The 13,139-nt window shown below is 36.0% G+C and overlaps 1 protein-coding gene across 1 annotated transcript in view; it reads left to right on the forward strand.

Moving 5' to 3' along the window:
* GNAT3 (G protein subunit alpha transducin 3) overlaps window positions 1-8,203 on the forward strand; it is a 50,358-nt gene extending 42,155 nt beyond the window's left edge. Inside the window, 5 exon segments of the mRNA XM_060156184.1 lie at window positions 5,797-5,840; window positions 5,843-5,925; window positions 6,117-6,270; window positions 8,017-8,166; window positions 8,169-8,203. Of these exon segments, the coding sequence (XP_060012167.1) occupies window positions 5,797-5,840; window positions 5,843-5,925; window positions 6,117-6,270; window positions 8,017-8,166; window positions 8,169-8,203 (466 nt within the window).
* The last annotated feature ends 4,936 nt before the right edge of the window (window positions 8,204-13,139 follow it).

The raw sequence follows: 13,139 nt of genomic DNA on the forward strand, positions 1-13,139 counted from the left end.
ACGAAGTAAACAGAAAATGCAAAGCAAACGTGAGCCCTTTTATTGCTATAAAATAATTCTGCAGGGCAAAGAACTTACATATTTACAAGGATTTATCAGTTATAGAGAAGTCCTTTCTTCCTAATTGCTTTACGATTAAAAAATAGAACTGAAAGGACATAAAACTATACGGAAGCTAGGGAAAAGAGGTCAGCAACCATTACAACATAGAGCTTTAGGTTTTGTACCTGTTATATAACTATTTGCAACAGTGTTTAGTGGATCCATGATATGAAATGAATCATAATTGTTTTGAATTTCAAGTTGAATCATGTGCACTATGTTCATTTCTGTGGGAGTATGAGACAGCTTAGCAGTGAGTCTGGTTGTCTACCCAGCAGCTATATCCCAACTTAGCTTTGTTGTTCTCTATTAGATCTCACAGAGCAGTAACTCATGTATAACTATACCTTTGTTTCAGGTATGTTCATGGTTAATGTTACCAAAATTATAAGCTATATAAGATGATGTCTAATTTATTCTCATGATAGAATTTACTTCGATGACTTTAAAAATTATATTATTCAATAATCAGAGAATTATCTAGTGGGTATTTTAAGTTACACACACACATTTAGTAGGAAATATATGATGGTATTAACAATTACGGGAGTCTAGAGACCCAGCTTCCCTTGTGGTTGTAAATCCTTTTGATTCTGTTTTTAATAAAAAGCAATTAAGGGATTTAGAATGACCTCTGTGCATATACTTTTTATCTGCAAGCATCTGCCCTAATCTATTTTCAGAACTGGGTACCAGGGAAAGACTTGGTTAAGCCATTTTGCTGTGGCTGTGTAGTGGTGACACAGATCTACCTGTTGGCCCTGACATACGTAGCCACCTTAGGATTTTATACCTAGACTTATTGTGCTGATCAATTTATAATGCATATAAAAGTTGAATCACTGTGCTGTACACCTGAAATAATATAATTTTATATGTCAACTATACTTCAATAAAAAAATTAAAAAGTTATACCATTGCTGATATAGTCAAATATGTTGAATAAATCCCATTCAACAGAATAGTTTAAAATAAATTTCTACTCAGATTAGATCCTATTTTTCTGTGCTCAAATATATAAATGATGTCAGAAATTGTTATTTTTCCAAGAGAGTCACATGCTTATAGGATGAGCAAAGACATCTCACAAATAAATTAGCTGCAGTAACATTATTAATTTTTAGGTATCCTAGACTATTCAATGAGTTTGCAAACACTATAAAGGGCATATTATTCTATAATAGTCTCTTCTGATATGAAATGTAAATAATCTTGTGTGGCCAAATATTTAGCCAACTGTTTAACATAAACTAATAAAACTCAGTAATTTTCCCAACTGTTTAAAATGGACTATAAAACTCAACTGTTTAATATAAATCCGTAAAACTGATGGCTTGCAATATATAAATATCATGGGCAGTTTAACAAATAATTGATGTTCACTTGTCGCTTAAAAGCCTAGCCTGTGAATTTTTAGTTACATCATACATTTCAGGCATTTAAAACCGTTTTCTTTACTATTTAGGAATCCTTACTTAAATATCAGACTTAAGGAAACATGTATTACATACATACATACATAAGTAAATAAATAAATAAAACCTTTCCAAAATGAGAATTCCAAGTTCCATTTAAAGTCTCTAAAGCTCTAGTTATCTTAACTACTCAGGGAATTAAGGTTATTCAAGCTATATCACATATCCATTCACCTCATTAATTACCCCAGTAGATTTGACCAATCCAGATATTCAGTCAGCAAGTATACAGGCTTTCCTCTGATTTCTATTACTGTTTTTCTCAGAATAGTTATGGTGGAGTGTATATTTGCATTTCTTCCATGCTCCACTTTGGGAATCTCCAAATTTTTTCAGTCGTTATAATGCCTTACACCTCTAAAATAAGCCCCAAATTAAAATTTAGATGAAGAGCTAAACATGAAAAGAGAAGTATAAAAAACAAATTACTACAACAGCAGCAAGACAAAATGTAACCTTTCTTAGACCTAACGTAATATGCAGGAGAATCAATATAAAAGCAAAACTCCAGCCACTGGTCTGATTTGCTAATGAGCATTTCAGTTCAATAATAGCAGATGGCATTAGAGAAACCTGGTCAATGCTCCCTGGACCTATGTCCTAATGTCAATCTGCACAGAAAATTAAAAAAAAAAAAACTATTTATCAAGTGAGTCATGAGAGGATTGTTAGCATGCAATCTAAGATAGACTTTCAGAAGCCGTTTTACCAACATGAATAAAACCCAAAGACTGAGTAAACTTTGTCCTCCCTTCCTTGGGAGAGAGCTAAGTATATTTAAACATGCTTATTAGAGGCTGTAAGATGTGTTGAGAGAACAGTAGGCTAAAGGTCATATTACATAACTTATACCCCTTACCAACTGTGTATATTTGACTGAAGAGGAGAATAGCTATCTCTTACACATAGGTGTTAATATCAACAGCAGGCTACAGAGAAGCTGAATTATCAAACTCAGGAGATAGCTAGATGGTCCACTTAAGGAATGCAACAATGAGTCACTTTGTTATAAAGCAGAAACTAACGCACCGTTGTAAAGCAATTATATCCCAATAAAGATGTTTAAAAAAATTTTAAAAATAAAAATAAAATAAAATAAAATAAACAGTTTAAAAACTCCAAAAAAATAAATAAAGAATGCAACAAAACCACTGGGAAGGGGAAAGTTCTCAAGTTTTGCCCAGTCACCTGTTCGATAACACAAAGAGTTACTATCTGACCTGGGGAAAGAAGACTCCCCAACAAAGATAATTCCAATCTACTTGGTGAGGGTTTGAGAGCTAACAGTAGACACTATGTAGTACTAGTTAGACACCTCTAATCTAATTAAGTAGACTTACCGAGCTTCACAACAAAGCTTAACAACGTTCACAGAGTCACTATCATACACAAAGGACCTGTCACGGCACCTGGCACACAGCAGCCTCAAATATCAGTTGAATTAATAAACCTCGGGCAAGTTGCTTAAAGGGCTCATGAAAAAACAGGAATACTAATTGTACCTATCTTATAAGTTTAGGGTGAAGTTTAAATAATTGTTGGCTAAAAGTTTAAAAGTCTGAATGCGTATTTATTATCCTTGCTTCCATAAGAATGCTTACTGAATTTTAAAAATTAAATTTGTTGGCTAATTTTTACATAATATAACCTAAAGTCAATACCGTCCTCTTCCTCCACTTTTATCACAAGTCTGAAACTGCAGAGGATTTGGTAATTAGCAGCACTTAAAATAGGGTTTAGTGTCACTGAATTTAAATTTCCAAACCACACAACGATTGAATTCCTAAAGGTTGTTTTCAATATTGTGAGCAACTGCTCTTTCAATCTACTATTAAATGGAGTGATTTTGCATTGGTACACATATATATTTGAGGAATTTTAGTTCTATATATCTGTTCTCCATTTGATTATGTGAAAGGTAAAGTACTAACACTACAATGTGTTGTACTTTTCATTATCTTCAGTAAATCAGTTGGTTGACATTTAATATCCCAATATAGTTATTACCTTTGAAATCTCTGTACAGCTAGGATGTTCCCTGGTACTTAATATCTTAGGATTAAGCTATTATGAAAGCCCCATAATTTTTCCTTTGCCTCTGGTCTCTTCCTCATCAAATCTATCTTCTGAACTCAGATCAAAGTGACTTACCATAACAATAAGCAAACAAAAACAAACAAATGTTAATTCCCTACCCCCAAATCTCCTAGAGATCCCCATTGACTACAATATAAAAACTAATCTTCTCATGTAATGTAAAAGACATAGTAAATCTATTTCTGGCCTAACACCTCAGGCTTACTCCTGCCTGCTCAAAACTTTTGCCCTTGCTGCCTCTATTCTTTTTACACAACTATCATCTTCTGCAGTTTCTGATCACTCCATTTCAAATTACAACCCACCCTCTACACTTCCTATCAGATACTGATATCCTAAGTGTATTCACACACCCACACGCAAACACACACACACATAAACACCACCATCATCCACTTACAAGGTTCTCAAGACTGAATCATCTCTCAAGACTGGTACCTGAAATATAATAAATGCTCAATAAACAAATATTTGCTGAATAAATGAATAAGTATCAGGCCATATACCTCAATGTTTTTACCTTAATCTTCACATTTCCAAAAATATAATTATTTGCCCCAAGCATGCCATGTTCTCTCATTCCTTGATGACTTGTACATGCACTTTATGTAAAACTCCTCCCTCCATTCCATTAACATGGATTCTATTCATTTATTTGCAAGTATTTATTGAATGTCTATTATGTGTCAGGCACGGTGCCTGGTACTGGGAATATAGGCATCACTAATATAGATAAGGTTCCTGCCCTCATGAGGCTACTATTCTATTAGGGCGATGATAGCTATTAAACATGTGAAAAAATAAACCACTTATTTATTGATTGTGGCAGTTACTGTGAAAGAAATAAAGAGAGTGATACAATAGAAAGGAAATGGGCAATAAAAAGAGTTAAGAATTTACATGGACATTCAAGGTGGTTACTTGTGAAGGAGATATTGACATTAAGACCTGAAAGTTGGGAAAGAAGCAGCCTTATGGAAGGAAGAAAGGAACTGTGTCACGTGGAAAGGAGATGGATTACGCAAAAGTCCTGAGATAGCAAAAAGGTAGATTTATATTAAAGGAACTGTTACATGGTCCCTCAGGCTGATGTAAATCTTCCTCTGGGCTCACATTTTACCTTATATATTAGAATATTACATAATATTATAATAATGTATTTTTCTCTTTACAAGACAGCAAGCTCTTTGAAGATAGTGACCAGTCCTTTTTTTTTTTAAGTGGGAAAGGCAATTTTAGTAACAATTCAAAATTCAGAAGCCATAAAGGAGAAAAGAACATTTATAAATAAAATTATAGAAAAATAAAAGTATATGGGAAAAAACCACCATACACAATAGCAAGTGACAACACACAGGGAATACATAGATAAATTGTGAAAACACGGACAAAAAGTTAATTCCCTTACTTTATGTTAGGAAAAGTCCAAGAACCTTACAGAAAGGAGTTCAAATGATGTAAGCTTTTAACGCTTGAGACAAATGCTGTATTTACTCAATCATTAAAGCAACCTCACAATATAGGTACTGCAATTATCATTTATTCATCAGGAACCTAAGGTACAGAGAGGTTAAGTAACTTGCCCAAGGTTACCCAGCTTATAGGGGACAGAGTGACTATGTCCTTTTATCCTTGTGTTGGTAGGCCTAGCACAGTGTCTAGTACATAGAACACAAATGATAATTGAATGAATGAATGGAGGTAAGAGGAGCTAAGAGAAGAGGGAAGAATCATAGTATCAGAACTGTGGTAGCTTCCAATCTTCTTGTGGGCTCTGGATATTTAAGAATATGCATAGACTTTGATCAAAATCCCTAAGACCAATAGATGTCTTACTAAAACTCTAAACTGCTGTAAATTTTCCAGTTGCTCAAAGTCAGTATGTGAATTATTTTGCTCCAGGCTGCATGAATACCAAAACCAGTAAATAAATGTTCTCTTTTTCTCTAGTCCTTGAGCTGCAAATTGGTCAAACAAGCCTTACTTTATAAACAGTCAAAACTGAAAGACTACCTTTTAAACAGATGGGAGCATTCAGTTATAAGTCCAAATGTTCATCTTAATGTAAATTTTGGAAGATATTTGTATGATTCTTTATTCTGTTATTTTTGTTTTTTTAAAGAATGCTTGATGCAGGTGGACAGAGATCTGAGAGAAAGAAATGGATTCCCTCCTTGAAGGAGTTACATGAATTATATTTTGTGCTGCAGTCAGTGCCTATGATATGCTCTTGGTGGAAGATGAAGAAGTGGTAAGTCTAAAAGGAAAACACGGTCAAGGTAAAAAATAAGCAATTGTGCTTTCCAATATGAATACCCCATTTCCCAACTCAGTTAAGACCTTCCAAAGACAGATGTTACTTCTACATCCTTGTTCATAATGCCCACCATTAATATCTTGCAAATAACAATCCTACACATTTTCATCTTTTATACCTAACAGAACAGAATGCATGAAAGCCTTCACCTGTTCAACAGTATCTGTAATCACAAGTACTTTGCAACCATCTCCATTGTCCTGTTTCTCAATAAAAAAGATCTCTTTCAAGAAAAAGTAACCAAAGGGCATCTTGGTATCTGCTTTCCAGAGTACACTGATAAGATACTTTCCTTTTACTTCCATAGTAGTAAAATTGTGTATAGAGATACATTTTTTCTATCTGGATTTTGATGTGTAATATTTAGGAGGTTGAGGCTTATGATACTTTTCTGAGTCATGTATATGATCCAACCTGGGAAGAATCTTACAAATAAAGAGGAAACCCTCTCTACACTGCCTGTATTAAAGCAAAGCTCTAATGAATAAAGGGGAGGTCGTTAGATAGACCAGGGTTGTTACTCTGTGTAATGTATAATGACATTGCAAACTATATTATCTTAAACATTATAATAGGAGTGTAAATTATATTCCAAATTGGCGTTTTTTAATATATTTCCTAATGAAACCTTGTAATGTTGTACTAGACCTCAGTGGCTCTTCAAAGTCAGAATTAAGTTTCCGGAGGAATAGCTTGAATGAATGAGAAGAGTGACATCTATTTTTCCAATTTTCCTAACTCCTAGAGTTTTATTACTGACCCTCTTAGCCAATGAATATAAATGTCAGTTTCTCTAAAAGGGTTGTGTTTCTTTTGGAGACTTTTTTTTTTTTTTTGGTAAATAGTTATATGCCCTGTTGTTAATGAAATTGTGTAAGATGGAAATACTTATGATTTAAACACAAATATAAACCCAATTTCACCACTTAGATATGTGGCTAGCCCAGATGTGCCAAAGGTATTGAATTGTGTCAAAGTAGCTGTTTGTGCTCATCTATAATGAGTACTTATATTTTTCTTATTTGTAAACATTATGTTTACATATTTATTATATGATTGAATATAACCATGCTTCTGTACGGAAAGTTTACCGATTAAATATAGAATCATAATTCAGGGCTATATGTTTTCTTTTAAGTAATCATCTTTATTTCTCAGAGCAATTTTTAATTTATGAAAAAAACAAACAGAAAGAAGTTTCTACATACTCCCTCTCTGGCCAGCTCCCACAATTTCCCCTAATATAAACATCTGGAAGGGGTGTGGTACATTTGCTACAACTGATGAACAGATATTGATATATTATTAACTGAAGTCTGTATTTCAGGTTAGGGTTAACTCTTTGTGTTCCACAATTCAATGGGTTATGCCAAAGTCATGTCAATGTACCCACCATTACAGCGTTATACAAACTAGTTTCACTGCCCTAAAAAATGCCTGTGGTCCACGTCTTCGCTGCCCTCAACCCTTGAAACCATTATCTTTTTACTGTTTCTGTAGTTTTGCCCTTCCGAGAACGTCGAAGAGCTGAAATCATACAATAAGTGCCTCTCACTTTTTGGCTTTCATTCACACAGTTTTTCGTCTCTCCTAGCTATCCCTCAAGGTCCAGCTCAAATAACACCTCATTATGTAGTCCACGCATCTATAATTTCCATTCTTTTCTTCTTTTAGTTCATATTAATACCCATGCACCCAACCCATGCACACATTTACATTCATAATCTTTGACATACATACGGGTTTTACTCACTCACTTTGTTATATAAATATATTAGTGTTTCTACTCTACTGTGAGCTTTCTGACACAGAGGTTACATTTTAGCCACCTGAAGCCCCCAGGGAGGTAAGCATAGTTCCCAGGAACTTGTTGTGTAAACCTCTGATAATTAACCACTGCCATTTTGATTTTTCAATCCTGAGAACATCAAATAGCAAAGGAAAATCCTAAAACTTATTGATATTACTTATAATTTGATGCTTTTTAAATGCAGTTAAAGTTTACTTCTTTAATTTTTTTTTAACAAGGTCCAAATACATTTGAAGAGGCAAGGAACTACATCAAGAACCAGTTTCTAGACCTGGATTTAAAAAAAGATAAGGAAATTTATTCCCACATGACCTGTGCTACAGATACTCAAAATGTCAAGTTCGTGTTTGACGCTGTTACAGATATAATAAAGAGAATCTGAAAGACTGTGTGCTCTTCTAATCAATCCTTTTTTCTTCCACTCTTGCTGATGTATACTCTTCAACATATAAAAGGTGCTGTGTGTTTAGTTTTAATAGATATTAACTTGTATAACTAGTGTTGTAAGGCAAAATTTTTCACACAAAAATTTTAATGTATTGTCACCTGCGTGTGGATGAGTTTTGACTTCTCTGAAATATTGAGGATTGGGGTGTCTTTGATGTCCTCAGTTCTGAAAACTGATACATTGTGGTAACACTATAACTGTACATATCAGTGACACTGAATTTGCTTGGAAGTAAATTCTGCACTGTGGCCTATTTTTAATGACAGAGCAATGGAAAAAAAAGCAAGGTGTTCCATATTACTTCCACTGGCCAGACATTGAGAGGCCTTCATTTTTGCTGATAATGTAACCATGCCTGTAACTGTAGAAACTATTCAAAGATGATACATGTGGTGTTTTACTGGTGTTTATTTTATTGACTGCTCCTATTCAGCCACCTGCAAATGCAATGTTCACTATACATGTATCTATTGATGGAAATTTCATATGCATCCAATTTTTATTTGCTACTTTTCCTTAGAAAAAACTCATTAATGCTGAATTTACCTTTAGAATTGAGGATTCCAATGATATATTTTTGTACCAATCTGACTGAAAACAGGGGACCACGTGTGGTCAAGAACACAGTGTAAGGCTGCTCAGGCTGAACGAAGTCCTCAATGGAGTACTTGTTTCCTACATTTTGTTCCAGAGCAGCATGGAACGTTATTGTAATTGATGGTTTGGGGACAATAAATCGAGACCTCAAGAGAAAAAAATAATTCAATGTCTTAGCACTAGTGTGTTTTAGCTTTGTGAATAAGAAGTAGGAAGTAAGAGTGAGTAATTAGGAGACTTTTTTAAAAGAGAAACATTGAACCTCTTGTTAGTAGTGTATTGTGCTGTCTAAACGTTACACCAGATGCTAGTGGTCAAAGCCTACTCTTTAAAAGCTAATTTGGTGCTTTACAAACAAAATCATTATAAACAGAAAAGATGACTTTTTCTTTTTTAAAGTGTGCACTATTTACAACATATACTTGTTAAGCATGTGTGATATCATTTACTCTCTCCACTTGCAGAAGGTGATATATAGATCAGAATAGGAGATCAGTGCTTAAGATCTATAACTTCTTTGAAAAGACAGCTAATTAGGTTAGTGTAACTAGATGAGAAGAAAGGAACATAAATTAAGCAATTTGTGAATCTGTAGCTCAGGCGGATTTCGGTAGCCCTGTCTCAGTGTCACTACTTCACTGTTCTGTAACACATTTCCATTCTAATCATGCAAGAATGATCATTATTCGATCAGTAGCCTTGACTAGAGTGTTTCTGGCTTTATTTTCAAAAACACAAGGAGTTATTAACAAATACAGTCAAATAAAAACGTTACTATAGTAAGAACAATTAATTTGAAATTTCTTTGCAAAATATAAGTTATTAAGGAGCCTAAGATACCAGAGACAAAAAGTGTATGAGAAAATATTTAGTTCAGGTATTCAGTAAATTTTTCTGGCTAAGATCCATTATCTATAGGACAACAACCCAACATTTTGCTAGGAGCTAGTCAATGCTTTGAGACCTTAAATTAAGATTAGAAATTCTGTCCTTTCATCCGTTGCTTTGTTTTTTCTCCTGCTTTACTTTAATCTGTTTTCTCTAACAGTGTGAAAAGAATGTTCCAGAAAAGAATATTTTTTGAAATACTACTATTATAACTTAGATTTTGACTCTGACTTACCTTTAGGGTTCCTCTTTTAGATAACATAGGTAGAAAGGGTGAGGTCAGAAATGGTCTTTTAAAAAAATATAACTCATTTCAATCTTTGCAAAAATTAACAGGCATCAGTATGTATTTATGAATATTGTTCTCTGAGAACTTTAAACAATGTTAAATTACCAAACTAAATTTAGAGATCAGTTTGGATTATTTATTTTAAAAAAACCTGTTCAATTCCTTCCAATCCTAAAATTGAACTTTAAAAAACTTTTCTTCACAATCAAATAGTTGCTATGCTAAACGACAACTTTAAGAGAAATTTTTAGTTGGAAAATATAAAATAAATGTTTCCATTATTTCTTTAATGATTGCACTCTTTAAAAATTGAGTCTATTTCTGATTTTACTTTTTAAATGTTTTAATAAAAAAGGGGTTGGAGTGGATACACAGCATTTTGGGTTAATTAAAGCAAGCAGCAAAATGGGAAATATGGGAAGATACACTTCAGCTGGAAGAAACTCACCCTGAGACCAGAAACATTAAAGTTGGTTAGAATCAAAGCATCTGTTTCTGGGGGTGGAGTCAAGATGGCGTACTAGGAGGACGCAAAATGTGCGTCTCCTCACAACTAGGGCACCTAAGGGGATGGAAGGAACCCCCAGTGACCAGATAGGATGTGGGGCGTGGGGAGTGAGGGGGAAGGAGAAGTGGAGGTGGGACGGGACTGGCGCCCCTGAGGGGCAGCTGGGGGAGGGGGAGGGGAAGGGATCCCACCCCCAAAGGGGGATGGTGGGGGAACCATTGGGAGGGCAGAGGCTCAAACGGGAGCACGGCCAGGTTTCCCCTGCCCACTTGGACCCCCAGGAACTTGTTGAGATCCCAGGCCTGAGCCTCTGCCCACCTAGGCCCCCTCCAGCCGGCAGGTCCTGAGGGAGTGGGAGGGACGGAAGGGGGAGCAAAAGTAAAGGCCGGACGTCTGGGACCAGCACCGCTGAGGGGTGGCTGGGGAAGGGAAGGAGTTTCTACACCCAGCGGGACCCATCCACGGTTAGGAGTCCAGTGGCAGCAGCGACAGGGGAGACCCTGGGGGAGACGCATGAAGGAACGGAAGGGAACGGGGCCAGCGCTTTCCCTGTCCACATAGGCATCAGGGAGCCTGTTGGGCTCCCAGGCCTAATCCTCTGCCCTGGAGCCTCCCTCGTGCTGCGCAGACCCCAAGCCCCGCCACTACACCCCCACCCAGAGCCCTACCTCTACACTCAGAGACCCCCTCCAACGAGCGGGCCTAAACCCCGCCCACACACCCTCACTCAGGGCCCTACCTCCAAACTCTGGAACCCCACACTCCAGAGGCCCTCCTTTCCCCTTCTGAGCAGGTCCTAAGCAGAGGCCCCACCCCATGCTTGCACGTGGCCCCGCCTAGGCCCCGCACTATGCTCAAACATCACCCCCCCAACTCACCTAGGTCCCACACCACATCAAACCCCACTCCTGCCTAAGTTATGCTGCCCCCCCCACCCATAGCCAAGGCTTTTTTTTTTCTTTTTTCCTCTTTTAAATTGGCAGTCTGTTTTACTTTGCTGATTCTTTTATATTTTTATTTTTCCTAACAAATATTTTTCTAATTTTATTTTATTCTTTATACTTTGTTAGTGACCTCTCCTTTTGGCTTGCTCTCTTCCCACTCTTTTTTTCTTTTCTTTTTTCTGTCGTAGTTGCAGACCTTGTTGCAGTTGTTTCAATTATAGTTTTATTTTTCCTAATATATTCTTTATCTTTCTAATTTTATTTTTTGTTTTTTATTCTTTGATACTGTACTGCTTTTCGTTTTTTTGTTTTGTTTTGTTTTTTACTGTGCCACAAAGTTTGAAGGATCTTGGTTCCCAGGCTGTAGGTCAGGCCCAAGCTCCTGTGGTGGGAACTCTGAGTCCAAACCACTGGACTAAAAAAAACTTAGACCCCAGGGAATATCAATCAGAATGAGGCCTCCCAGAGGTCCTCATTGCAGCACCAAGGACCCAGCTCTACCCAACTGCCTGCAAACTCCAGTGCTGCATATCTCAAGCCAAACAACCAGTAAGACAGAAATACAGCACCACACATCAAAATAAATAAATAAAATGAAAAAAAAATTGTTACAGATGAAGGAGCAAGGTAAAAACCTACAAGACCAAATAAATGAAGATGAAATAGGCAACCTACCTGAAAAAGAATTCAGAGTAATGACAGTAAAGATGATCCAAAATCTTAGAAAGAGAATGCAGAAAATACAAGAAACATTTAACAAGGATCTACAAGAACTAAAGAGGAAACAAACAGTGATGAACAACACAATTACTGAAATTAAAAATACTCTGGAAGGAATCAATAACAGAATAACTGAGGCAGAAGAACAGATAAGTGACCTGGAAGATAAAATGGTGGAAATAACTGCCAGGGAGCAGAATAAAGAAAAAAGAATGAAAAGAATTAAAGACAGTCTCAGAGACCTCTGGGACAACACTAAATGCACCAAGATATTCAAATTATAGGGGTCCAAGAAGAAGAAGAGAAAAAGAAAGGCTCTGAGAAAATATTTGAAGAGATTATAGTTGAACTTCCCTAACATGGGAAAGGAAATAGTCAATCAAGTCCAGGAAGGACAGAGAGTCCAATACAGGATAAACCCAAAGAGAAACACGCCGAGCCACATATTAGTCAAACTGTCAAAAATTAAATACAAAGAAAAAATATTAAAAGCAGCAAGAGAAAAGCAACAAATAACATACAAGGGAATCCCCATAAGGTTAACAGCTGATTTTTCAGCAGAAACCCTGCAAGCTAGAAGGTAGTGGCAGGACATATTTAAAGTGATGAAAGGGAAAAACTTAAAACCAAGATTACTCTACACAGCAAGGATCTTATTCAGATTCAACAGAGAAATTAAAACCTTTACAGACAAGCAAAAGCTAAGAGAATTCAGCACCACTAAACCAGCTTTACAACAAACGCTAAAGGAACTTCTCTAGGCAGGAAACACAAGGGAAGGAAAAGACCTACAACAACAAAACCAAAACAATTAAGAAAATGGTAATAGGAACATACATATCAATAACTACCTTAAATGTAAATGGATTAAATGCTCCAACCAAAAGACACAGACTGGCTGAATGCCTACAAAAACAAGACCCATACATATGCTATCTACAAGA

This window comes from Lagenorhynchus albirostris, chromosome 8 (assembly GCF_949774975.1).
Source record: "Lagenorhynchus albirostris chromosome 8, mLagAlb1.1, whole genome shotgun sequence".
Classification (NCBI taxonomy): Eukaryota; Metazoa; Chordata; class Mammalia; order Artiodactyla; family Delphinidae; genus Lagenorhynchus; species Lagenorhynchus albirostris.